The sequence below is a fragment of the Phascolarctos cinereus genome, unplaced genomic scaffold (assembly GCF_003287225.1).
Source record: "Phascolarctos cinereus isolate Bilbo 61053 unplaced genomic scaffold, phaCin_HiC Scaffold_5;HRSCAF=322, whole genome shotgun sequence".
NCBI lineage: Eukaryota > Metazoa > Chordata > Mammalia > Diprotodontia > Phascolarctidae > Phascolarctos > Phascolarctos cinereus.
In genome coordinates, this window is record NW_027555958.1 from 325,456,666 (window position 1) to 325,484,659 (window position 27,994).

Sequence of the window (27,994 nt, forward strand, 5' to 3'; positions counted from 1 at the left end):
GTGCCTCCATTCCATCTACGCTTGTTAAACTGCCTTCCATTCTTCCCTCTCCTGCCCTGTCTTCCTGAACCCCCCACTCCAATTCCACTTCAGTCACATCTTCTCCCCTCCTTACATCCCACTTTTGTGACCTCTTCACCAAAGCTTTTTTCTCCAACATGGAATTCCTTCCCTTCTTGTCCCTACTCATCCCTGCCTTTCACAAACCTTCCTTTCCTTCTCCAACACACTTCTCTTGATTAAGACCTCTTCTCTTAGTCCATAGCTCTATTTCACACCCCTTTAAACCTTAGGGATGGAGTTTGCTGTCCATCTGCAATCATTTCTACATCTCTGTTGTTCTACTTCTCTGCTTTCTGTGTGTCTCGAATCCTGTCTCATCTACATTTTCCTCCTCTCCATCTTAGAATGAGAATTCCCAAGTATATGGCTCTGAACATAGGGATTCAATAGTGATGGACAGTAAACAACAAGGAAGAAACTAAGGTATGTAGAAACTGCCTCCTTTGGTTTGTATCTTTGCAGGTCTATACCCTCAGCTTCCCTCTACATATCTATAATTTAGGCAAAATCAATTCTACCTGCTCCCCAACATTATGAAGAGAAGGCTTTAAAAGAAACAATGCAAGAACTGATACTGAGGAGAGCAAATCAAGCAGTTACCTGCAGAGGCTTGGGCCCTGTGATGCGCTGTGGAGGTGGCAGAGGGGGAGGTGGCGGAGGCGGAGGAATAACTGGGATTACCCGGGAGAGTCCTAGTGAATTTGGGTCCTGTTGGAGCCCAGACACCCCGGCAGATGAAGAAGAAGAGCCCAAAAGAGTCAATGCTACATAAGCACCAGCTAGAGAAGAAAAAGAAAGAAAATCATCAAGAGGCAGAATGGTGGATTGTTACTACCCCTTTCTTTTTAACCTGTGGTTCAGCAGATGAACTGCGCTTAATTCATGGTTGTTTCTATACCTTCTCCTTACCTTCAATCCTGTTCTCTCCCTTTCTATCCCTGTCTCATCTAACTCACTCCCTTCCCCTTCAAACATATACACACACACACACACACACACACACACATATACATATGTATATATATAGGTATATATATGTGTGTGTGTGTGTGTATATATACATATATGTATATATCTCTTCCCTTTCTTTGTACCCTACCAAGATGCCTCTAACCTCAGCTAGTCGATCCCCTTCTTCCCTCCTTTAACCTTCCTTCCTTAACATTTGCTGCTTGTGTTTTGTCTTTCCTGGGTTGATGCCAGAAGGCCACTCACACAGACTCAGCTGTTGTGCCTCACAAGTTGCTTCCTAAGACTGTCTCTCTCCAAAACAGAGAGGAAGAGAAGACTAAACTATAAATAGTTCTGGGGGTAGGGACTTTATTTCTGTGCCTTTATTGGATCTCAAAAGTATATGAATGATAATAAAGTTATCTGAAGAGACTGATAGTCCAAAATAGTGAAATGATAATTGGAAACTGCAGCAGCCTAAGTTGATTCCTCCCTGCCAAGATTCAAGAGTTTTTGGCTGCCTGCTCTCTCTCTCCCCTCTCCCCTAATTCAGCCCATCCTAGTCCATTCACTCCCCTGTTCTTTTCGGTGCCCAGCTCCCTCCAACTCACATTTGATGAGCTTCACTACTTCCAAGTGTGAACTGTTGGTCACCATCGTGCCATTTACCTGTTGAGGTTAGAAAAGCATATCAGGGTTATAGAGACAGGTCCAGGTGATCTTGTTACAGGTTTAAAGCTCCCTATCATCTCCAAATAAACCCACTCAAGGCCAATCATTCCTTTACTCCAGCTTGGCCTGTCAATTTGTCCCCACCTATCCCTGTCTCTCTCCTTTTATTACTGACATTTGCTTTATGTAGTTTACAGTTGCCTGTGTTTGGTCTCTCCAATAAGGCTGTAAGCTCTTATATTTTAAATAAACTTTCACAAACACTAGCTCTGAGTGCTGTACCATGAAGGGAGAGAGAGGTCCTTAATATATGTTGCTGACTGACCTAGTCTCAGCAGAACTTGCAGAATGAAGAACCTTCCAATTCTCCTCAATGATTCCAAAATTCTCTTATGGAGAAACTAGCATAAGAGGAGCTTGATGAATCATAGAATGCCAGAGCTAGGTCTTTCTAGATCATCTAAATCAGTACAAACTCATATAGAAATGGATCCCTACTAGCTGCATAATAACTTAGAAAACCACCAATTAAGATTATCTGTGTTACATTGTATTTATTTTGTTAAACATCAACCAATTACCCTTTAATTAGGTTCAACAGCATTAGTTGACACTTCTGATCTAAACTCTTCATTTTACAGATGAGGAGACTGAAGGCCAAAGAAGGTTATCGACTGTGCAAGTTACCCAGTTCATTCATTTTAACAGCAGAGCCATGTCTCCTGATTCCCAAAAGGGATGAGTGAAACAGGAAGGAGAAGAAAGACTTCACCTATCTTCCTCTCCCAGACCCCCCGAAGCAGTTTTATGGATTCATAGGGGAATTAGGAATGGAAAACAGGTATCCATTACAGTCTTCTCCTCCTTGATACACATATCACCTTCTCGACTTCTTTCCTACCCAAAAATTCCCTATTCTTCTGAGACAAATGGAAAGTGTAAAGAAAAGCCACCTTGTCCCTCCTTCCACCTGTCTGGGAAGCTGACTCACTTTGATGATCCGGTCACCCTCTTTTACACCAGCTTTCATGGCTGCACCTCCTGTAATGAAAAGACAAAGTATAACCAGTTTCTCCCACAAACTTCTAAATCAGCCTCAGAGAGTCTATCAGATTCCACAGACTTGCCCATTTGTGTCTTCTCTTTGCCCAAGTTTTATCTCATTTGACTTGCCTTAGCCGGGTGTCTCAGGGGCCAGGGTTAAGTCTTGCTATATATCCTACTGTCCAGTACTTCCACTGCATCACTAGTGAGAAGTACAATTTTCACTATAGCCACTGAATTATCTGAAACGTCCTCCCTTCCCATTTCTATTGCTCAGCCTGGACAATAGGGCTAAGGTGCAGAGTGCGAGGCAGCACAACAGGTAGCTGGGGAGAGGCACTAGGGAAGACTGGATACAAGTAGGAATGGATAATGAAGAGCGTATCTGACAATCTTCTGTCCAAACAAAAATTATTTAATGAAGAATTATTCTTGACTCTTTCCCCCAGAGTGAAGGATTAAGAGTTGATTATATTAAAGATGACTAACAACTCTCATTCACATAATGCTTAAGGTTTAAAAAGTACTTTCCTAAGCAATCCCCTTCTGAAGTAGGCAATCCAAGTGTTAGTATTTCCATTTTCTAGATAAAGAAACTAAGCCTCAGAAAGATTACTTGACTTGTCCAGAGATACACAGCTAATAAATGTCAGAGCCAGGACTAATACCTAGGTCTTTCTGAGCAAATGAATTAATAAAGAATTTATTAGGTGCAACATACTAGTGACACAAATAAAAAACATAGCCTGTGCTCTCAAGAAGCTCACATTCTAATATGGGAAACAACATACACAGAAAGCTTCAGCTACAAGTCAGATGGAAAAGTCCCATGATTTTTAATGTCCTTTCAAATCTAAAAAACAGTGCTCCACCATTTTACCATGCTGCTTCTAACTCTAAAGTAATAAAATACTAAAAGAATGTGACTTGCTTTTTACCTACTGGACATTTCAAACTGGATGTCCCATAAGCACCTCAACTCAACATGTCCAAAACAATACTCATTATCTTTTCTCCCCAAACCACTCCTCTTCCAAATTTTTTTTCATTTTTCTCCTGCACCAACTATCCTTACAGTCACCCAAGCTTGCAACCCTCAGTGTCATGCTGGACTCCTCGCCTCCTTTATCCTACAAGTCCATTCTATTGCCAAAACTTGTTGTTTCTACCTCCACGACACCTTACATATCTATCCCCTCCTCTCCACTCACACAGCTGGAGCAAATGGCTTGCCTAGAAAAGTAATTTAGGGCTAGGTTGTTTAGAGCTCCCTATTACCTGTGGGAGAAAATATAAAATCTGATGTTTGGCATTTAAAGTGTTTCACAATGGTGGTCCTATCCTATCTTTCAAGCCTTATTACACATTATTCCCCTTTATGTACATTATGGTTTAGTCTGCCGGTCTTCTCACTAGTCCTTCCACATGACTCATCTCCTTGCCTTTGCACTAGATGTCATTCACACCTGAACACATTCCTGCCTCACCCTGCCTCTCAGAATCCCCAGCTTCCTTCATGGCTCAGCTTATGCTTCCACTGGAAGCCTTTTGGATTCCCCCCAGCTTCTTGTGCCTCTATCTTTTATAACTGAAAGGAACCTCAGAGTCCAACTCCTCCACATAATAGATCAGGAAATTGAGGCTCAGAAAGGTTAAATGACTTGCCCAGGTAACACAGCTAGTGCTCAGAGGCTAGTCTCACTGACTCCCAGTTCTGTAGGCAAGCCTCTATACCATGCTGCCTCATGTTGTCTCTTTCCTAGATTGTGACCCTCAGGAGGGCAGAAACCACTTTTCTCTTTGTATGCCCAGGGCCTCATATACAGTGCCCAGCACCTAACAGGCACTTAATAAATGCCTACTGATTGACTGATTGATCTCCACTGAATAAAAACCAAAGTGACTAAGTTTGAAATTGCAATAGAAAAGAATAAAGTTGGACAGCAAGAAGGACTCTCCGAATGTGAGATAAGCAAGAATGTTTTTCTATAAAGGTATATAAAAAAAAAAAAGTAGAGATCCTTCTTGATCTAGCCTAGAATATAATCACAGAATCTCAGAGGAGTCCTCTCATGTGACTAACTACATGGTCATCTGATTCAACCCCTATCTCAACAAGAGTTATTTCTAGTGTCCCTGGTAAGTGGTCCTCTCTCTACTTGAAGACTTCTAGTGAGAAGGGGCCCATTCCCTCCAAGGCCAGCCATCCTATGCTGATACCATTTTCATTTTTAGAGAGTTTCACCTTCCATCTGCCTTTCCACCTTCACCCATCACTCCTATTTTTGCCCTTTGTTGCCAAAAAGAACAAATCAAATTCCTCTACCATATGACATCATTTCCAACAGAGGAATAGGAATGTTATCCTGCTTGGAGAAGGAATACAATAACTTCATACTATTTGGTGTTTTGTTTAATCGATAATAAATAGGAAGGTGGCAGAGAAATCTATTAAATATACATAGACTAAGAAAAAGAAGAAAGCCTTAAGCTGAGTTCCCTGTTTTTTGGCCACTTCAAATCCTTGATCATATTAAAACTTCAGTCCCCTCATACAAAGTTCACTCCCAAAGCAGGGGGAAATATTTTCTAGAAACTGACACTACTTTAAACTGACATCAGATTCTTGCCCTGCGCTTTCTGGGTCTGCCACAATTTTAAAGTCTCTGTGGACTGGTGCAGAGAAAGACTGAAGGCTGCTGAGATGACATCTTTTGAAGTATTTCCTTATTCTCTATATTACATATCCCAGCAACAATGACTGCTTATCAGCATCACTAATCTTGAAGTTACTGCTGCCAAAGCCTTGGGGAAAACTGCAACCTTTATAGTTCCAATCCCTTTGTTTCTGAAAATAAATCTGCCACTTTTAGTATAGATCCAGATAACTGACATCCTCGGCTAATTTATACACCTAACAAATAAGAAATTTCTTCACTGTCTCTCCCCAACACTCCACCTCAAAACTTTCTCTGAAATTGACTGGGGAAAATTATTTTCCCCCTCTCATCTTGTGGTGTGGGTGAAAAAAGAGAAGAAAGGCTAAGTTAAAAAGACTGGGTGATTCACAGTACTAAAGACTTAGCCTCAAAAGTTCAAAACTGCCCCAATCCCAGCCCAGCCCATGACTTCTCCCTCCCATTTCACTACTCCTCAGTCAGCTCCACTCTTCTCAGAGCCCTTCCTACCATCACCACGAGGCTTCCCACCTCAGTTGCCCCTAGACTTGTCCCACTGAATAACAACATCCCTCCTTTTTAATAGCACTTTCAGCTTTTCAAAGTACTTTTATAGACATTTTTACTTAATTCATTTGCTGGCTGCAACCTCCTACCTGGGTCTAGCCTTTCCCACATGCTACCTAGTGCATCAAGCTCTTTTCCTTCTGCTTAGACTACTTCTGAAATCTCATCCCTTCCAGGAAGCCTTCCTAAACTTTTCAGGGAAAGATGATGTATTTGTCTCCTGAAACCCATCCAAATAAGAGCTTCCAAAGATACTCTCCTCCTATTTGCCCTTTGTTTGTAAACCTCATTTTTGTAGCACTTTCCTCACAAAAGCCCTATGAGGTAATCATTGTGCAAGTATTATTATAAATAAGGAGCTCAGAATTAATCTTACTTGAGGACTTTTTCCTGTGTTTCATAATTACACTCTCTGCATATTCCTCTATATTAGTCTTTCTAATTCAGATCATAAGTCTCACTACCACTAAGACAGTAAATGTGGCTGACTGTTTTTCTACAATACTTAGCACAACAACATGTACTGATGGGTTCAAAGCAAGGTTTCTGCCTTTTGACTCCTCCTCCTCTTCCCTCAGTAGTATTCTTTTGGTCCAACTGTGCATCTGCCCAGTTTTCCAGTAGAAATGAATCAGTAGTAGGCTGACCCCTAAGACATTCTGCCTAGTGGTCTGGGATTACGGGGGGAGAGAGGATGTTCCTCAGTCTCCTTTACATAGTTGGCCCCACACTGGGAAACAAGCCAAAATCATTCATGGCATTCAGGCAGCCTACCTCTCCCTCCCTCCCTTCCCCTAGTATGCTAAGAACAATCACTTTAAAATGAGTAAGATACAGGGGCAGCTAGGTGGTGCAGTGGATAGAGCATTGGCACTGGAGTTAGGAGGACCTGAGTTCAAATCCAGCCTTATATACCTGATACTAGCTATGTGACCCTAGGCAAGTCACCTCACCAAAAAAAAAAGGAATAAGATACATGCATACAAGGTGCTATTATCATCATCATCATCATCATCATCATCATCATCATTATTATTATTATTATCCTCCAGGCAGGGAGGATGGGACAATCACCAGGCCGGACAGACTGCACCAGGACAACGCGATCACCACTGACTGTGAAGCCAAAGCCATGCTGGTCCTTCTGGATGATGACACACCGTTGGACGAGACCTGGGGAGGGGAAAAAGAGAAGGGCAGGGATGGGATCAGGGGCTCCAATCACCTATTAGCCAGTGGAGAAGAAGGGGGCCAGGAACTGGATAGTTAGGGCAAAGGAGCCAAGTTCAGCCCAAGAGAAAGTTCCAGTGGGCTATTCTCCAGCAAGCTTTTTTGAACTAATTAAGAAGGATGGTAGCTTCTCCTAGGTCCATCCTGACCAAACATGCAACTAATTATGGTGACCCTACCAGTTAATTATGAAATGTACTTATCATTTCCTTACATGCAACATAAAAAGTTATTCTTATCTATAGAAGCACTCAAACTATGTGTCTTCTGTCTGTGTGTATGAGAGCTGTTGTTGTTGCTGCTGTTGTAACCAAATTATAAATGGAAGGTGTTAGGTTGCTGGAGGTAGAACACCAGGCAACCCTCACAGGGTCTAGCATTAGAGCTCAGTACCCCCAATAATGAAGTTCTTACAGACTGCAAGACTTGATAAGAGCTCTGTTGTGCCAAATGAAAGATGTTCTCCATTCCCGCCTGTCCAAATTCACTCAAGTCACTCAAAATGACGTTGGCCTTTTATTCTGTGCCCGCCTGTACCACTACCATCAGAATACAGCCAGACCCAGAAAAGAAGGGAAGGAGGAATTTTATAGATTCTTTACAGCTTAAAGGGACTTTATTTATCATCTAGTCTGTCATTTTCAGATGAGGTCACTGAACTCCAGATAAGTGAAAATAGTGTTGTTGTTTTTCTTAAACACACATATATCCCTTGTACCAAAAGGTAACAGAGAATATGACTCATTGACACACTACTGTATAGGGTGTGAATACTGGTTATATGAGCTTCTAATATGTGTGGGTCTATATCTGGGGGTGAGTACACATGTATATATGTGCTTGTAGGTAAGCTGGATATGTGTGTATTTGTGATCCAGGGAGGTTACCTGTGGTCTCACAGGAGTCAGAAGATTGGCGATGGTGGTCAGGGGTCTTTTGCTCAGGGGCCGAATCACTCAGGGAAGACAGGTTACTTAACCTGGAGAAAGAAGATAGAGAGGAAAGAGAAGGGAAGGGAGGTGAAGGAAGGGCAAATGAGGAGAGGGGAGGAGAGTAAAGAAAAAGAGAGAGCAGAAGAAAGAGGAGGAGAAGGGGGGAGGAAAGGGGAGAGGAGAAAAAAAGAATAGGAGAAAGGAGAGATAAGCTGAGGAAATCCAATCTGACAATGCCTAAGGCGATGCCCATCCAGAGAAGGTAAAAGTGACTGGTCATCCCACCCAAAACCCTGCTCAACCCAGGAGGAATAAAGTAGATACATTAATATCAGTGACAACATGGCTTCTCCAGAGTCCTAGGGTAGTGGGACCTGCATGATATCTCTAAAACCCAGCAGAGGTTAAAAACTGTCACAGCCCTTCCCAGCATTAGGAGGAAGTAAAAAGACAACAAAGAGAAAGAGATGGGTGCTCACACACTGTGTTGAGTCTTACCAGGCTGTAATAGGGCTGATGGAACAGAACGAAGCAGCAGAGAGAATGAACGTGGGAGAAAGAGAAAAAACAAACAGCTCATTAGTTTTATGAAATGGTTTGCAAAGGGAAAGGAAAACCAAAATGTAGGCAAGTATGATGTTGGATCAAAAAGAGGAGAACATGCAGAAGGCAGGGGACAGCATCAATTGGAAGAGACAACCTTCCCACTTTATCTTCTTTTTATCCCTACAAACTCCACCTGTCTAAAAGGGGAAACTCCCAGAAGGCAAGTGGACATTTGCTGGTGGCCTGTGGGATAAGTTGACCTCTCTGCACTTTTTTTTCTGAAGGAAGGGGCACAAGCCCAACTCTTTCAGACTGCCTGAGGGCCCCTTGACCAAAGGAACTAGAAATCATAAAATCCATGCATTCCTAGGCCAATAAGCCAGATCCTGGATATTGTGACTATAGTCAGAGGGGGCCCAGGACTGACACAGATCCCCACTGTAGCTGGCCCTTAAAACTCCTGAACTATAAAGAAAAGGGAGTATGAGTTACTTAGTCCCCCATTGCTACTGCCACTTAAAAGGCTGCTTATTCACAACCTTCCCAGAACCCTTCTTACCTTGATAATTGAGACTGCTTTTTACTGGCTGGTCTAAGAGACCAAGGAAGAAAATATTGTAGAGCCCAGGAGGCATCAATGTAGGACAAGAGGGAAAAAGAGAGGGAGAGAGAGAACACAAGATGTAAACCAGACAAGACAGTAAAGATGTAAAAACATAACAAAAGCAAGAGATATACATAGGACAGGATTAGTCTCTGCTCTTTAAAGGTTATGTGGGCTGTCTTCAGCGGCCAGATCTGGCACATCATAACTCCAAAGAAACAATCTAGGAACTGCCCAGTGGCCAGTGGTTCAACATATTTATGGGAAAAAAAGTATATGAACTTGACTAATAACACATTTTCATGAAAAAAAGAACAGAAAAGGGAGTTTATATATGAAATTGTGAAAACTGTTTCTATTATGTACAGCTTTTTTTTAAAAAGTATGTATTAAATTTAACTTCAGTGCCAACATTGTCTGTGCCCACTTTTGAACTTACTTCTGTTCTCTCCTGTGATTTTTAAAATTTTTCTTCTTTTTTTATATCACTATTAATACTGCCCCCCCCAAAAAAAAAACCCTTGCCCTTCCTTGTAACATATACATATAATCAAGTAAAATAAATGTCTACATTGTGGTCATTGGCCCTGACTAGAATGCATTTATCGTTCTACAAATCTAGTCTACCATCTCTTGGCCAAGAAGAGGGGAGCATACTTTAGCACGCCTTCTGGAGTTGTGACTAGTTGCTTCACTGATCAGGGTGCTCAAGTTTTTCAATGTCATTTTTCTTTTTGTTGCTGTAGCCACTGTATAGTTTGTTCTAGTTATGTTCACTTCATTCTTAATCAATTCATATAAGTCTTCTTCAGGTTTCTCTGAATCTGTCCCTTTCACTGTTTCTTATACCACAAAAATATTCGATTACATTCATATGCCATAATATGTTTAGCCATTCCTTAATTAATGGGCACCATGCTCTGTTTTCAGTTCCTTGCCATGAGTACTGCTATAAATATGTCTATACACATGAGATCTTTCCCTCTGTCTTTGATTTCTTTGGGGTAAATGTCTAATCATGGTACCACTGTATACTACTAAACTATGTGGAATACACAGTTTAATGATTTTTGGGACATAGTTCCAAATTGATTTCCAGAATGATTTGGACCAATTCACAGCTCCACTGAACAGTCTACTAATGTGCCTGTCCTTCCACAGCCCTTCCAGCAACTGCATTTTCCTTCTGTGTCATCTTCATCAATTTCATAGATACGAGATGGAATCTGAATGTTGTTTTAATTACCATTTCTTTTACAAGTAATTGGAGCATCTTTTCATATGGTTTGACTTATACCTTTTTTTTTTTTTGGCAATTGGGGTTAAGTGACTTGCCCAGGGTCACACAGCTAGTAAGTGTCAAGTGTTCAGTCTGAAGCCGGATTTGAACTCAGGTACTCCTGACTTCAGGGCCAGTGCTCTATCCGGTGAGCCACCTAGTTGCCCCCTGACTTATACTTTTTAAGGTACATTGGGAGCAACAGCAGTATTAGGAGATCCTGGAAACTGCTATCCTAGGAATTATCCTGGTCTGTTATAGGGATGCCATTCCATCCTGTAAAGTCCAGACCTAAACCAAGTCAAATAAGAGAAATACTTGCCCATTCCCCTCACCATGAGCCTTTTGCTGTAAGTGATTAAGGGCAGTCTCTGGACACCTGGAAAAGTGCTCACCAAGGGAACCATATGAGCCAGCTGAAAAAAACCAAAAGCTACCACTCAGCTGGGTCCCATTAACTAAGGAGCTCAATTCCAATCTGAAGCCAGGTTCCTTTTGTAGCCTAAGGCCTCTAAACATTAGCATAAAAAAGATTAGGCAGTTGGAAATGTAGATGCCTCTACCTTCTGAAAGCAGATCTAGTTTTCAACCATGTATTCTACACCTTCAAAGCCAAGTAATTCATTTTTTAGTGCAACTGTACCTACCCTCTTCTATTCGTACAACCACTGCATGAGACAAGCAGGCAGAAATCATTATATTCACTTTAAAGACCAGGAAAGAGAGATCCATTGTTTGGTAGAGTCAGAAGCAGAAAAGTCTACGGACTCCCAGACTAGTGCATGTACAGTTGGACAGCCATGTCTTCCCATTTCAAGACAGAACAGGAGTGACCTAGGAGCTGTAGCTTTTGGCTATCTCCACCAATGTAGGTCTGCAACTTTGTTGTAATTTATCACTGTAGAGAGTTGCCTGGGGCACTGAGATATTAAGTAACTTCCCCGGGGCCCACTGTATTATGTATCAGACTACAGTACTTGAACCCAAGCATTTCTGGCCCCAAAGCCTGCCTCTTGAACCACTATGTGGTGGATGGTGATGATAATGACGATGACAATCATGACAGCAACAGCTAATATTTGTATACTGCTTTAAGATCTGCAACATTTTACATGTTATCTCTTATCTTTGAGGTAAACACTTCAACTACTATTATCTCCATTTTACAGATGAAGAAACTGAGACTAAGAGGTTGACACTTGTCCATGGTCCTATGTCAGAAAGAAAGCTCCTATATATATCAAAATAGTTACAGCAGCACTTTTATGATAGCAAAAAAACCAAATAGGTACTTGTCAATTGGGAAACAGATAAATTTTAGCACATGAAAATAATGGAACATAACTGTGTAATTAACAAGAAATAACGAATATGAAGAATCCAAAGATGGAGAGACAAATTAGACAGCTATTGTAATAATACAGACTAGAGGTGAGGAAAGCCTGAAATAGGATGGTGGTTTAGTGAATAGAGAAAAGGAGGTAAATGCAAGGGATGTTACAGAAAAACAGCTTTAAATATTTGGTAACTAACTGGACATAAATTGGCAAAAATGACAAAATATGGCAACAGTCACTTTTGGAGGCATTGCAGAAAGACAATAATACATTACTGATAGAGCTGTGAAACGGTATGACCATTGGAAATCAATTTGGAATTATGCAAATAAAGTTACTAAAATGTCTATACCGTTTGAACTCATTACTGAGCTCATACCCCAAGGAAGGCATTGATAAGAAAAAAGTATCCACATACTCCAAAATATTTATAGCAGCACTTTTTGTGATAGCTAAAAACCGAAAACAAAGTTATAAGCCCATCAATTTGGGAATAGCTTAACAAATTATACTACTATACTGGACATGGATGAGATGTAATACTACTGTGCTGTAAGAAATGATATGTGTGATGAACACAGAGAAGCCTGGAAAGATCTATATGAACTGATGCAGAGTAAAGTAGAACCAAGAAAATAATATACATGATGATTACAACAATGTAAATGAACAATGGCACACCCAAAAATCAAAAGTAAATGTAACAAAATTATAAAGATAAAGTGGGATTAAAATGAAGAGATATGAGAAGACAACCCCAAGCTACCCCTTTGCGGAGGTGGGAGGCCCATAGGTGTTATACTTTGCATAGGTTTTTCAATGTATTGATCAGTTGTGCTGACTTTTTTCTCTTTTTCCCCTCCAAAAAGTTCTATTTCTCATATGGGATGGCTCTTTGGGAGGGACTTAGGGGAGGATACATGGGAATACTATGTTGATGTAAGAAACAGAAAATAATAATAATAGCTAACATACATATCCTGGAGAAGGAAATGGCAAACCACTCCAGTACCTTTGCCAAGAAAACCTCATGGACAGTATTGGAGTGGTATGGTCTACAGGCTCATGAAGAGTTGGATGTAACAGAACAAGTGAACAACATTTATATATAGCACTTACTATGTACTAGGCACTGGGCTAAGAACTTTACAGTTATTTCATTTGATCCTCATAACAATCCAGGGAGGTACAGGTGCTATTATTATCCCCGAGGAAACACGCCAACTCAGTTTAGTGACTTGCCCAGAGTGACATAACTAGTAACTGAGGATGGATTTGAGCTTTGGTTTTCCTGACTCCAGGCCCACCACTCAATCTACTGTACCACCTAGATGCCCAATTAAATCTTATTTTTAAAAAAAAAAAGGATGGAGGAGACTTGGGCATGTTTATAGGCAGCATGGAAGGAATGAACATATAGGGAATAACTAAAGAGAAGGGATAAAGAGGGGGCAACCTGATAGAGAAGATGAGAGGAGATGAGATCATAAAATACAAGTAGAGGCCTTGGGGAGAAGATTCTCTTCATTAGAGTCTAGAGTAAAAGAGGAAATAGCATGGGATGATGCCAAGTGACGTGTACAGAAGGAGATAAGGAAGTACAAAAAGAATGCACTACAGAAGAAATGACAAAAGGGATGGTTTCGAAGAAATACCAGGGAAGACTTTATAAACTTTATGATGTGGAGTAAAATAAGCAGAACCAGATGGATAATTTATCAAATAATCACACTGGGGAAAAAAAATACTTAAGAAATCTGATCAATGCAATGACCAACCACTATTCTAGATCACCAAAGATGAAGAATGTTATCTAACTTCTGGCAGAGAAGTGATGAATTCAACATATAGAAGACATTTTTTAGACATTGTCAATGTGGGAATTTATTTTGCTTGACTATGCATACTTGGTACAGTGGTTCTGTTTTTCTTTTCTTTTTTACCTAGGGGGGATAGGGGAAGTGGGAGGGAAAAAACTACAAACGCTTATTAGTTCAAAACAATTTTTTAATGAGAATTTCTCAGTAATATAAGGTCCTCAGGTATGAGGGTAAGGGAAGGGAATTTATTGTGTTCAACTGCTTTGCAGAACATCTCTACCTGGATGTTTCACTGGATACATCAAACCCACAGGACCATATGATTTAGATCAGAAAAGGATCTTAAGAGACCATCTAATTCAAGTCCCTCATTTTATAGATGAGGCCCAGACAGATAAATCTTAAAAAGTCTGACGGATAGTAAGTAGCAGATGCAAGACTTAAGTCAAGGTCATCCAAGTCTAAATCCAGCATTCTTGCCATAATGCTATCTCTGAACACTTTCGAAATTGAACTAACTCATCATAGTCCCCTATAAACCTGCCTCTTTTCCAGCTTCCTTATTTCCAACCACTCTCTCCTAATCACCTAGGCTCAAAACTTCAGAATCATCTTTTGACTCTTCCCTCTCACCAACCCCATTGCCTATCAGTTTAAGTCCAAAAAATTCCACCTCCACAAAATTTCTTGTATCCTTTCCTCTTCTCCACTTATTCATCACCCTAATCTGGATCCTAATTCACCTCTCCCCTTACTCAAGTCTCAAATCTTACTCAAGTCTCCCCTTACTAGTTACTACTTTCCTTACTACCCAGTCTCTTGCTTCTCCAATCTATCCTTAACAAAATTTCTTGATCTTCCTTGTCTATATTACTCCCATGTTCAAAAACCTTCAATAGTTCCTTACTGGCTACAGAATCAAATATAAACACCTTAAGCTGACATTTAAGGCTCTCTACTTTCGAAGTCTTATTTCATACTACTACACTCGGAATTCTTGCCAAACTGGTCTACTAATTATTCCTAAATATTATCCTGCACTCTCCTACTTCTATACACTGGCAGGCTATCTCCTATTTCTGGAATGTACTCTTTCCCTATCTTCATCTGATGAAATTCCTTTTTTTTTTTAATTAAAGCCCCACTCAAATGTTGCTTTCTTTTAAAAAGCTTTTCTTTGATTTTGCAAAATGACTATTAAGCTTTTTTAACCTCCAATTTTTCTAAAGCACTTTGGATCTGTTATTTACCCTTATCATATTCTTTATATCATACTTGAATTTGCATACATGCCACATACACACTATTAAATTATAAACTTGCTGAGGGTAGTCACTATATTGTTACTTTCAAAAAAATTTTAATTCCCCAGCGCCTAGCACAGTGGCTTATACATAGCTTGGTGTTAAGAAAACCTCACAATCAGAGCTTTCTGTAAAGAGGAGTGACTTCCTTCTTGTTGAAGGTTCTGAAGCAGAGGCCAGATGACCATTTGTCAACTGTCTTTTTCAAGTCTGGGCTGGACTAAATAGCTCCTGAGATTCCTTCCACAATTCAACTCTGTGTTTCAATGATAGGCACTTATTGTTTACTGAACTAAATATTTACAGACTAGAAAGGAGTTTATCCAAATTTCTCTCACCTTTCATTTTAAAGAAGGGGAAAAGAAAGGAAGGTCTAGATACCATCACATGATAAGAAAGTTTTGTTGAGCACCTTTCCCAGGGTAGTGGACTAGTGTAAAAAGAGTTTTGGAGAGAATCTGGATTTTGTTCTCTGCTCCAATACACTCACTGTATGATAACAATCATCACTCAATCTCAATGGGCCTCAGTTCCCCATCTATAAAACAAGGAGAATAAACCCAACTTTATCTACCAGACAGTATCTCCAAATGATGTATATAGTGTGGTAGGAGAGGAGATCTCTGACTAAAGCATACTTGGCCAATTGATTATCCAACCCACACCAAGCCCAGTTGCTAAAATCAGAGAAGGGGCAACTAACACAGACAACTAGGTGTTAATGTGCTATCCCTTTCTAAAGTGCTAGTTTTGATAGAATAAGAAAGCCAGCTGGCCATTGGCTGGCCAAAGATCGGTTACACCCCTTAAAAAACAAGTTTGTAAACTCTGTGAGATAGTCAAGGCAGAAGGTAGCTTCAAGAAGTATAACACGGAAAAAAAAAGTATGATATAATCCTTGGCAGTGTAGGGTAAAGTCATCTGTGGAAGAACTACTCAAGTCTTGAGAAATCATTCTTTGCCTTAATCCTTTCCTCCTCCCCCAACCATAAGGCATCAGGAAACAGAAAAGGGAAGGTATTTCTCCACTCACCCATCCCCAATCCCTGCCCAATCAGTCAGAATATCTTAAAGAGAAGATACTTGCCCCGGAAGAGATAGCACACTCTGCAGAGAGCAGGCACATTCTGTGGTGGCAGCTACAATGATTGTGACCCCTAGCAGAAGAGAAGAGAACCAACTTTGGAAAAGGGGAGCTGCCTCTGGAAGTTGAGTCAAGTTGTAGAGAAGAAACAGACCCACTGAACCCGGCTAAGCAACCTTCCCAGCAGAGATGCTGCACCCAAGGAGAAAAAGAGTGAGGACATCACAAGAAGAGAAAGCTGATCTGGGCCCTACAGTGCTACAAGTTACTCAAGCCACAAGTATTCCCTACACATGTGCACCACTTACCCACTGATGCTATATCTGTGGGAGATTGCGCCTCAGGTACATGGGAGGAGTATTTTGTAGCTACTATTCTTAAGGTGCTCTCTTAGTAAAAATGCTTTTGCTTTGAACTATCTACTGGCTAAATACTAAAGGCACAAGAGTACCCATAGGGGCTCATGAGTTATAGTTTTTGGATTTTAGCACCACAGAATACCATGACATTAAGGTAATATCTACCTTCAGGGAGATCCAACTCATGAGTATGAGTACAAGTTGGAGAGAAGGAGCACTACAGAGATATCTGATGTAAAATACAGTTGTTTTCATGAAGTATTCGTTTAAAATTACAAGTAAATTGAATTACATTCTATATGTCTTAGCAGAACTCACTAAGTAAAGGAACGTTGAAGTAAATCCTGTAAAATGAAGAATTTCCTTTAAATAACAAATCCTTCCCTAATTACTATCTGTTCTGGTTTTCAGTAGAATTGTATTTCAATTAAACAAACATTTAAGTGCCTACTGTGAGCAAGATTAAAAAAAAATTTCATATATTGAATCTCCTCAAGCAGGGCCTACTTATTGGTAAAAGGAAGTATAATTTTTAAAACTATTTTTATTACTATTCCACTAAAACCCTACTCTAGTAACTTATTTTGACAAGATTCTAGCCTAGATTTTTTAATGCTAGGAGAATAGAGCACAAAATTCAGGCAGGTCTTACAAAGCTGAAGAGACTAGCAGTGGATTTTATGTACTAGCCTAGATATAGTCATACAGGTTCATAAACAGGAAGTTGGCATCAGGTAATGAGTTTTTTACAGCCACAATAATTAATGAAAACCAGCTCCTGAGGCAGACTGCAATCTCAATAATCAAGAGGAGTATTCAAACACTGATAAAATTATAATTCTCTTAAGTCCTGAAGCATCATTATCACTATCACATTCAAAAGCCATGATGCAGATAATCCAGAACAATAAATAATCCTTGAAGTATACACTTTGTGTTTGTGTATTTTTTTTTAATGAAGAATGTATTAGAGAAGGAAAGATAGTTCTCTAATTTTCTTTGCCGAAACTATGTTTAAATGAGTTCCCATTCTCCAAGTTCACACCAGCAAATACTGACAGGAGATGTTCCAGAAGTGCATTGCTGGCAGACAAAAGCATGTCTTAGATAATTATAAAATAATTATAAAAAATAAATATAAAAAACAAAAACTGTCAGAGATAATCCATAAATTCCCCTTCTTTACTATCTTAGAAAACTCCAGCATTTAGATCAGGTAGAGGTTGCAATAAGAACCTGTTGTGGTCATCCTTTCCCAGGTTACCAGGAAAAGAACCCAGAGCTCTCCAAAGAGTCAGAGCTTTAAGGTTTGCAGAGCACTTTCAATATATTACCTCATTTGAAATTCACAACAACCTTAAGTTAGGCACTAGAGTTATCTCCATTTTACTTAGTGTTGTGACTTGCCCACTGTCATACAGCTAGTGTCAGGGCAAGGACCCGAATCCAGGCATTTCTGACTCTATGTCCAGGATTTTATTCTCATTACACTACGCTCCAGAGTCCTGGAATGTAAACACAGAGTCTCTCTAAAGCAATCCAAAGTGACTAAAACAAATATATGTCTGCAAGGGGTAAATGGAGGGCAAGAGGAGGGGAAATGGGAGGAGAAGGGTCAACAAACCAAAGAAATGTCAAGTGTAGCTCAGTCCAGATTCCTGTCAGCTCTGATAAATGTATACTAGAAAAATAAAATAGCTACTGCGATATGGGAACATCTCTGGCTATAAAATGGCCCTAGAAAAGCTGGACACCAAGAGGCCTTAGAGGCAGTGGACCTAGGAAACAATACAGTATAGTGGAAAGAGCACTGGATTTGGTGTCTCAGAACCTGCACATGAATTCTCATTCTGTTATGTAATCAATATGTCTGACTTCATGGATATCACTTCCCTTCTCTGGCCCCTCATTTTCTCATCTATAAAATAAAGAGGTTAGAGAAGACGATCCCTAAGGGCCCTTCCAGTTCTATTTATCCTTATTGCTTTTTCTCTAGTCCATCAGCAGTACTCTGACTTTAAAATACTCCTTTTATGCATTTCATTGGTGTGTCCAGGAAGAGAATTCTTACCAAAAAATGGACAGAGGCAATCACAAAAGAGAAAACAGATAATGAATTATGTGAAATTGAAAAGCTTTTGCAAAAACAAAATTAAACTAAGCAGTCAACTGGGGGGAAAATCTTTGCTTCAAATATCTCTGACAAAAGAAGCACAAACAAGCTGGACAGCTTTGAAAGTAATGCATGGAATTTATTATATAGTTTCTTAAAAAGCAATATAATATGAAGATTTATAGTTTCCTATACAATTTCATTTGTGTACTACTGTATATACAGAATTTTTTTGGTGTTTAAGTTCAGAACAAAAAAAAATTAACTTAAAAAAAATCTGACATGGATCTGATACATAATACATAAGAAACTAACACAAATGCATAAATACAATAAAAAGCCATGCCCCAATGGTTAAGCGGTCAAAAGATATGAAAAATAGTTCTCAAAAAAAGAATTACAAACTACTAACCAAATGGAAAATCGTTTCATTTCATTAGAGAAATGAAAATCAAAACAAGCCTGAAGTTTAATCTCACATGTAGCAAAATGTTATCTTGACAAAAGAGAGGAATAAGTGGAAGATTTGTGGAAAGAAGAGTATACTAAAATACAATATAAAGACAGTATGAGTCAATCCAACCATTTTGGAAAGTAATGTGGCATTATGCTAAGAAAGTGACTAAAATGTCTATACCCTTTGACCCCAAGTTCCCACTCAGGCATATATTTCCAAGCAAGTCGATGATTTTAAAAGGGGGGAGATTTCTCCCCTTTATAGCAGCACTTCATGTAGTAGCAAAGAACTAGAAATGAAATAGATGCTCACTGATTGGGTAATGGCTAAAAAGTATGATACATAAATGTAATGGAACATTATTATTGTACTCTAAGAAAGAACAATGAATACAGAAAAAGATGTGAAGACTTATACTCACTAATGCAAAGTAGGATGAATAGAACCAGGAAAACAATACATACAATAACTACAAGAATCTAAAAGGAAAGGGTAACAACAAAATGATGGAAACTTGATGTTGTAAAATTACAATAACCACTTTTGGCCACAAAGGTACAAAAACACATCTTAAAGACATAAGAGGTTGCAGCTAGGTGGTAGACAGAGCACCAGCCCTGAAGTCAGGAGGACCTGGGTTCACATCCAGCCTCAGAGCAAATACTTGACACTTACTAGCTGTGTGACCCCGGGCAAGTCACTTAACCCTAATTGCCCCCCCCAAAAGATACAAGAGAATGCAAGTCTCTCGCTTTTTTGCAGATATTGGGGATAAATAATGGGAGTGAACCACTGACTATAACATATCAGACTTGGTCAATACGATAAGTTCTGCTGAACTTTTTCTCCCTTCTTTTCAATTCTTCATTTTGAGGGATGGCTTTCTGGGAGGGAAGGGATATAGAGAGGAAAGATAATATAAAAACAAAAGATTTCAACAAAAATGAAAAAATATGCTTAAAACACTGATATCTGAAAACAAGACTAAACATGTGACTTCCCAAGTTAACCATGAAGTAGTGGTACAGCTGGAGCTGGAAAAACAACTGGGTTCAAATTCCACCTCTGACCCTGTGCCAGTTAGTTACTAACCTCTGAAGCTCACTCACTTCCTTATCTATAAAATGGGCATAATAATACTTATACTGTTTCAAGGGTCAAGTGAGTTACTGTATTCTAAATTACTAATAGAGGCAGCTAGGCAAGATAAATACTAGACCTGGGGTGGGAAAAATTGAGTTTGAATCTTGCCTTAACATTCACTAGTTGTGTGATCTTGGGCAAGTTACTTAACTTTTCTATTCCTCAGTTTCCTCATATGAAAGATGTAAAAATCAAATGAGGTAACATGTAAGTGCTTTACAAATCTCTGATATATAAATGCTAGCTTATTATCATTAGTGTTAAATTGTTTCATATACCTTAAAGCACTAAGGAAGAGTGAGTTATTATTAATTACTATGTAACATAAGTCCCTAGCTCTCACAACAATCTCAGCACAGAATTCAAAATTGGAAGGGATGTCAGTGGCCACTCTTAGCCAAAAAAGAAACCTCTGTACAACATAGCTGAAAGGTGGGCATCTGGCTTTAGCATGAAGACTTCCAATGAAGAAGAATCCATCATTTCCCCATGCAGCCCCTTCTACTTTCAAATAGCTCTAATTGCTAGGGAAATGTTTCTTATATCAAGTCTAAATTTGCCTCTTTTTAACTTTTAACTTCCACCCATCTGATCTCTCTTCCACACAACAGCCTTTCAAATACTTGAAGACAACTGTCATATCTGCCCCCACCTCCACCCATCCCACATCAGATTTCTATTTTCTAGCATAAACATTACCATTGCCTCAATCTGATCTTCATATTTCATCAATTAGGGATGTTTTACCATCCTAGTTGCCCTTGTATCACTGTCCTTCTTAAAATGTGGCAACCTTTAAAAGACAGGAATAGACAGTTTTCAAAATAAGAAATCCAAGCTATCAATAGTCATGTTAAAAATGCTCCAAATTGCTAATAATTAAAAGGAAATTAAAGCAGTTCTGAAGTCCCACCTCACACCCTGATCAGATTGGCAAAGATACAAAAGAAGAAAATGTCAAATATTGGAGAAGCTATGGGAAAATAAGTACATTAATGTACTACTGGTTGGGCTGTAAACTGGTATAGCCATTGTGGAAAGCAATTCTGAACTATGCCCCAAAGTCACTAAACTGTCCATACTGTTTGACCCAGTACATACCATTAGTAGGCTTATATGACAAAGAAATCAAAGAAAGAGGGAAAATACCTATAGATACAAAAATATTTGTGAACTGGAAACTAAGGGGGTGGTTATTGTGAAATGGCTGAATAAACTATGGTATATGAATATAATAAAACAGCACTGTGTCATAAGAAATGATGAAGAAAACAGTTTCAAGGAAACCTGAGAAGAAGCGGAAGAACAATTTATACAATAACATCACCGTAAAAACAACTCCAAAAGTCACTGAACTCTGATCAACACGGTGGCCAATCATGATTCCAGAAGACCAACGATGAAATAAAACCTGATAGAAGTGATGGAATCACACTGTGAGCGTGTATGTGCATGAATGACACAGACAATTCAGGAATTTGTTTTGCTTTACTAAACAAATTTACTGTAAGGATTTTGTTTTTCTTTTTTTCTGTGGGGAGAGGGGTATAGGTAAGAAAAGAAAATCTTTATTTTCTTAATTTAAAAAACAACTATTTATTGCCTTTTTTAAAAATGTGGTGATCAGGGACAGCTAGGTGGCGCAGTGGACAGAGCACCGGCCCTGAAGTCAGGAGGACCTGAGTTCAAATCCGGCCTCAGACCAAACACTTGACACTTACTAGCTGTGTGACCCTGGGCAAGCCACTTAACCCCAGTTGCCTAAAAGCAAAAAAAAAAAAGTGGTGATCAAAATTGAATACAATACTTGAAAGCAGTCTGACTAGAATAGAGTACAAGGGAATCATTGCCTAACTATTCTTGGAGGCTATACTTCTTTTAATGTAGACCTCAAAACAAGGTAACCCACCCTCCAAGCCTGTAACACCCTCAAACTGCCAGCTCCTGAATCCTGTCTAGACTCCTCCAAGTTGTACTTTCACTTGCTCCCACTTGTTTTAAGGTGAGCCTATAGGGGTTCACAGAATACATTACCACTAACCCGCCAAGAGTTCTAACAAACTCTAGGGAGAGCAGTAAATAGGCTCATCACTTCCCTTCTGCAAAAAGCATGTCCCTAGCCACTGATATTCTACCAGGACATATTCCTCATTGGTTACCATATTGTCAAACCCTTATACTTAACCAGGTAGCACAGTGGATGAAGGACTGGACTTGGGAGACAGGAAGACCCCAGTTTAATTCCTGCCTCAGACACACTGTGTGAACCTGGGCAAGTTACTGAACCTCTCAGTTTCAGTTTCCTCCTTTGTAAAGTGGGGAAAATAATACTACCTACCTCACAAGGTTGTTATGAGGATCAAATGAGTTGAAGTGCAATGATATATGTAAAAAACACTTTGAAAACTTCAAAGTTCTATCTAAATGTTGTTGTTCTTCCCAAGACCTTGAACTCCTGTAAAAACCCTATTCCCCCTCCTTCACTACCTACTCCCATATTCCCATTCCCCTTGGTCCTACCTCCACAATGTCCCACTCCAGATCTACCAGGCCTTTCCACTGTGCTATCTGGAATGTAACTGCTCCATAATTTTAACCAAAAAAACAAACAAACAAACAAACAAAAAAACCCCAAAAACCTTGCTTTCATCTCATACCTTTTTTCCTTTCTCACTCCCTCCATCATTTGGCTCTCAATGAGAATTGGCTACCTCCTGATGACAATGAATCTCTAGCCATCATTTCCAGTACTGATTGTATTTCAACTTATACCCCAGCCCCACTACATGATCTGACCATGTCAAACATCCCCTACTCAATAAACTCTAGCGGCCCCCTCCCAACCTTACCAGTCTTCTTACACTTCATTCTCCTCCATGATTCAGTGTCAGATACTGGCCACCTTCTTGTTCTCTGAACACAACACTTCATATCTAGATTCTATGCCTTTTCACTAGCTGTCTGTGCTTGGAATACTGTGCCCACCTCCCCACCCCTACCTTTGCCTCCAGGATTTCTTCAAATCCTACCTTCTACAAAAGGCCGTTCCCAATGTTCCCTACTGCTAGTGCCTTCCTTCTGAGATTACATTTGCATTGTAGCTATCTGTAATGCACAATTTTTTGCATGTTGTGTTCCCCACATTAGAATGTGAGCCTCTCCAGGGCAAGGACCATGTTTTTGCTTTTCTTTGCACCAACAGTGAGAAGTATAATAGCGCTTGACACCTAGGAAGGGCTAAATAAAAGCTTGCAGCACATTAGCTTTTTTGGCTGCCATAACTGTTAACTCAAACTGAGTTTGCAGTCTACCAAAACTCCAAAGTCTTTTTTCAAACAAACTGCAACCCGGCCATTTCTCCTTAATTTTGTGCCTGAGTTTAAAAAAACAGACTTCACAAATAAAAGAATTACATTTATCCATATTAAATTTCAACTTATTAGATTCAGTCCAATGTTCTAGACCAGGGGTCTGCAGCCTGCTGCCCACAGAGGCCCAGGAAATGAATGGTTTTTACATTTGTAAATAAAGCTTTATTTTATTTTAAAGTGTTAAAAGCAATTCTTTCTTAGTTTGCCAACTGCTATTCTAGACTATCAAGATAGTTCAAGATCCTGTCATTCAGTGTTATTAGCTCTCCTAGCTTTCTGTCATGGGCAAATCTGATAAGGACGCCTCTATGCCTTCATCCAAGTCACTGACAAAAATGTTCTTTAAGCACACAGCCCTGAAACATTCCACTAGAGTCCTCCTTCCAAGCTGACATCAACCTATAGCTACTTTTTTTTAATCCAACCATTCAATCAATTCTGAGATCACATCTCTCCAAATGATCTAACACCAAATCCAGAATCCAAACCCAGGTCTTCTGACCCCAAACCTTAGGTTCCTTCTACCTAGTACAGTATTATGTAAAAATAGATGTCTCAAAGAAACTTTGCAATGATGATGCTATGCAAATATGTAAAAAAGCATCTGTGGTTTTGTGGAATATCCTGGCATGTTGCCATGGAAAGAGCACTTAATTTGTTGTCAGAAGAAATCACTTAAAACTCTTCGGCTTTCAGTCTCTTCATCTGAGAAGTGAGAGAGTTGAACCAGATAAGCTCTAAGGTTCATTTCAGTTCTAACAAGTATGACCACTGAGCTTGAAGAAAGAATTACATATCACTGTAAAGAAACAAAGCCTGCAGGTGCCATTCATTTCTGTAACAGTTTTACTTGTAAAGCACATTCTCAGCTACTAAATCCTAGTAAACTAATAAACAGAATAAGGATTATTCTTTTCAAGTGAGATATGAAAACTAAGGCCCTGAAAGGGTTAGGTGACTGGCCCTAAAATCACGCAATCAATTAACGGGCCTGCTCTCTTAAGCCCCATATAAATTAAATGACTTCCCCAAAATCATATAGTAAATAATGGAGTTGATCTCTTAGGCAGGGGTGGGGAACCTGTGGCCTCAAGGCCACATGTGGCCCTCTAGATCCTCAAGTTCGGCTCTTTGATTGAATTCAAACTTCACAGAACAAATCCTCTTAATAAAAGGATTTGTTCTGTAAAACTTGGAGTCAGTCAAAAGGCTGCACTTAAGGATTTAGAAGGCCACAGGTTCCCCACCCCTGCTCTTAGGTCTCAGTTCAGAGTTTCTTTCCACCTCCGTCTTAGTTCTCTGGGTATTTCTGAAGTATTCAAAACTGTAGTCAGATTCTGAACCAGCCACCAAAACACAAGACCAGTAGCCTGACTCCCAACTTGATCACCACCCTTTGGGACCCCAAGGGACCACTCCCTCTCTACAACTGAGGGAGACTACTGGTCAAGTCATTCTAAATGGAAAATTCAACGCCATCCCAGGCGGAAACCCCAAATCTCTGCTGCTCCAGCAAATTCCCAGGACGTGCTGGTTCCCTTAAACCACAATTACAGGCAAGCTCAAGGCAGGGAGGTAATTAGGGCCCATTCCATCTGCTCAGCAGTCCCTTGGCCTCTCCCTTCAGGGCTGACTCCATTGGCCTCTATCTACCTTCACCACCCCCCCACCCCAAACTACTGCACAGTGTAGAGGAATAAAATGGGAATTTCCATCTCTTCTTTTTTTGGCCTTTCCCAACCACCCCCTCCCCATCCTTTCCAGGAAAACTCAGGGAGGAAAAGGAGGATAGGCCAAAAAGAGCAAAAGAAAAGGAATCCCATAGCTCACAGAGACAACCAAGTAACACCAAGAAATGAAAATAAATCCACAGAAATGAATGTGGTATTTGTCCTCACCCCTCATTCCCTCCTTTCCTCCTCAACCACAATAACATCAGAAAGGATTTCCTAACTGTCCAAGGTGGGAGATTCTAAAACGTGTAAATAAGCTTGCGGAAGAGAGGAATTGTTTTCCAGAACTTCAATCTGACCAGGATGGGCACATTCAAGCATAATCCTGCCTGATAAGGAGAAGGAGGGAAGAGTGTAGGTAAGATAATTACTAGAAACCAAAGGAATTTAAGATTCTAACCCATAATTCTAAGAGTCTGGAAGGGCTCTGTTCCTCAGTAAAGAGAAATCCTTGTTCCTCAAAACTCCTAGATGATTCCTAATCCTGAACAACAGGAAAAAATTCTGTACCTCCTCTCCTTTTTTAAAGTTGCTAGTTCTCTTAACTATGGAGCCTTCTAAAGAAAATATGATAGTCTTTTGCTCCAAGAACCACAGCAGAAGAAGTGCATGACAGAAAATCTACCTTCTTTCCACTGATACCAGCAGATCTTACAGAGGTGAGGATGGCTTCCATCCTCCTGAACCTGGTAAGTTATACAGCACAGTGTAGCACTGAACAAGCGGCTCAGAGGTGGACAGGTAGAGATACTGTTCTAAAGACTGCCTCTTTGGGGCAACTAGGTGGCGCAATGGATAGAGAACTGGCCCTGGATTCAGAAGGACCTCAGTTCAAATCCAGTCTCAGGCACATAACACTAGCTGTGTGACCCTGGGCAAGTCACTTAACCCCACTGCCTAGCCAAAACAAAAACAAAAAGCTGTCTTTAATAGGCGTATTTTCATCACGTGGGGAATTCTAGGAGATACTGTCTGAAGAGAGGTTGGATTGAGTCAACCAGCAGACCTGGTAAACCAAAAGCTTTCCCTACCCCCAATCATCCTTTACGTGACTTAGAAACCAAACTTGAATTTTGGCTGACCATCTGACAAACTGTTATTGATTCAGGGCACAAACCAGCCCCCCCAAAAAAACGCCATTCCTGTTTATTCTGCCACATTCAGAAAGCGTAACACATGGAAGTCAAGAATTAAGGATAGGAAAGAGTAATCTAAAACATCCAAGGGAAGGGTTAGCTCCGTCACTCTACCTGAGGTCTAGAGGGCAAGGAAAGGGAAACAGGATTCCTCTGGCATAATAAATACTAACCTTTGACACAGAAAACTGCTCGTGCCCTTTTTCTCTTTAGCACTGAGGAAAGTCACAAGGTTCTGACTAGGCTGTTGGCCTCAATCAGGCAGGCCTCAGCAGTCTTGACAATAGAAGGAGAGCAGCAAGTGGAAGAGGACTGGATTGGAGTCCAGAAGATGTGAGTTCAAATCCTGCTTCAGATACTTACTAGCAAGTATGAAAGTCAGTTAATCTTTCTAGGCCTTAGTTTCCATAAAATAGAGATAACAAGAATATCTATATCATGAAGTTATTGTATCAAATGATTTAACATGTGTACAGCACTCTGCAAACCTTAAAGTGCTACATAAACATTACTGTTATTATTATTATCCCACCTCACTCTTTAAACCTTTAATGAATTATGTGATATCACTAATACAATTGCCACCACCCCACAAAATTCAATGGTGCCTAAGGCTTGAGTCAAAGGACAGGGAGCAAAATAAAGCCCTGATCCATAACATTACTTCTGACATAGGCTTACCCTTCTTACCCCAGAGACGAACAGAGGCAAGATAACATTCCTCTTTAGGACTTTCAGACAAGACTGAGTCAAAGAAAGGTGATAAGATGAAAGGATCAATATAGGCTAAATATCATTACTCTATGGGAAAAGCCAAAAGATAGAAGAGTCTTGACTTATGACTTGTATTCTCAGAGAGGCTGTGGAGAGGATGGGCAGAAAAAATAACTCGAAGAACAAAAAAATGAAAAAATAAAATGAAGGACAAGTGACTATAAGAAAAAGAAGGGGGAAAAACCCACAGGATAATACAGATAGAAGAACAACATAAAGATATGTGTATATTTTATATAGAAATACAGATACCACATCCAGAGAAAGAAATAATGAAGAGTGAATGCAAATCGAAGCATACTATTTTTTACTTTCTTTATTTTGTTCACTGGGCTTTTTTTTTTCTTTTGGTCTGTTTCTTCTTTCACAACATGACTGATATGGAAATACGTTTTACATGACTGCTCATATAAAATTTGCATTAAAATTGCTAACTGTCTTAGGAAGGAGGAAGTGAGGGAGAAAGGGATAAAATTTGGAATTCAAAATTTTTAAAAACTGAATGTCTTTACGTGTAATTGGGTAAAATATTATTTTAAAAAATAATATATACATATCTTTATCTAGGTATTTATCTATCTATATCTAGGTTTGTCTCTATGTATATGTACATATGTTTTTGTTCAGTCGTTTCAGTCGTGTCTGACTCTTTTTGACCCCACTTGGGGTTTTCTTGGCAAAGATACTAGAGTGGTTTGCCACTTCCTTCTCCAGCTCATTTTACGGAGGAGGAAACTGAGGCAAACAGAATGAAGTGACTTGCCCAGTGTCAAACAACCAGTGAGTGTCTCAGGCCA

The 27,994-nt window shown here is 39.7% G+C and overlaps 1 protein-coding gene across 1 annotated transcript in view; it reads right to left on the reverse strand.

Annotated features, from left to right (window-relative positions):
* The window catches only part of ARHGEF11 (Rho guanine nucleotide exchange factor 11), a 153,633-nt gene that overhangs the window by 65,220 nt on the left and 60,419 nt on the right, over positions 1 to 27,994 (reverse strand). The window contains 7 exon segments of the mRNA XM_078156180.1: positions 664 to 842; positions 1,626 to 1,683; positions 2,678 to 2,727; positions 7,050 to 7,148; positions 8,093 to 8,184; positions 8,636 to 8,650; positions 9,243 to 9,275. Of these exon segments, the coding sequence (XP_078012306.1) occupies positions 664 to 842; positions 1,626 to 1,683; positions 2,678 to 2,727; positions 7,050 to 7,148; positions 8,093 to 8,184; positions 8,636 to 8,650; positions 9,243 to 9,275 (526 nt within the window).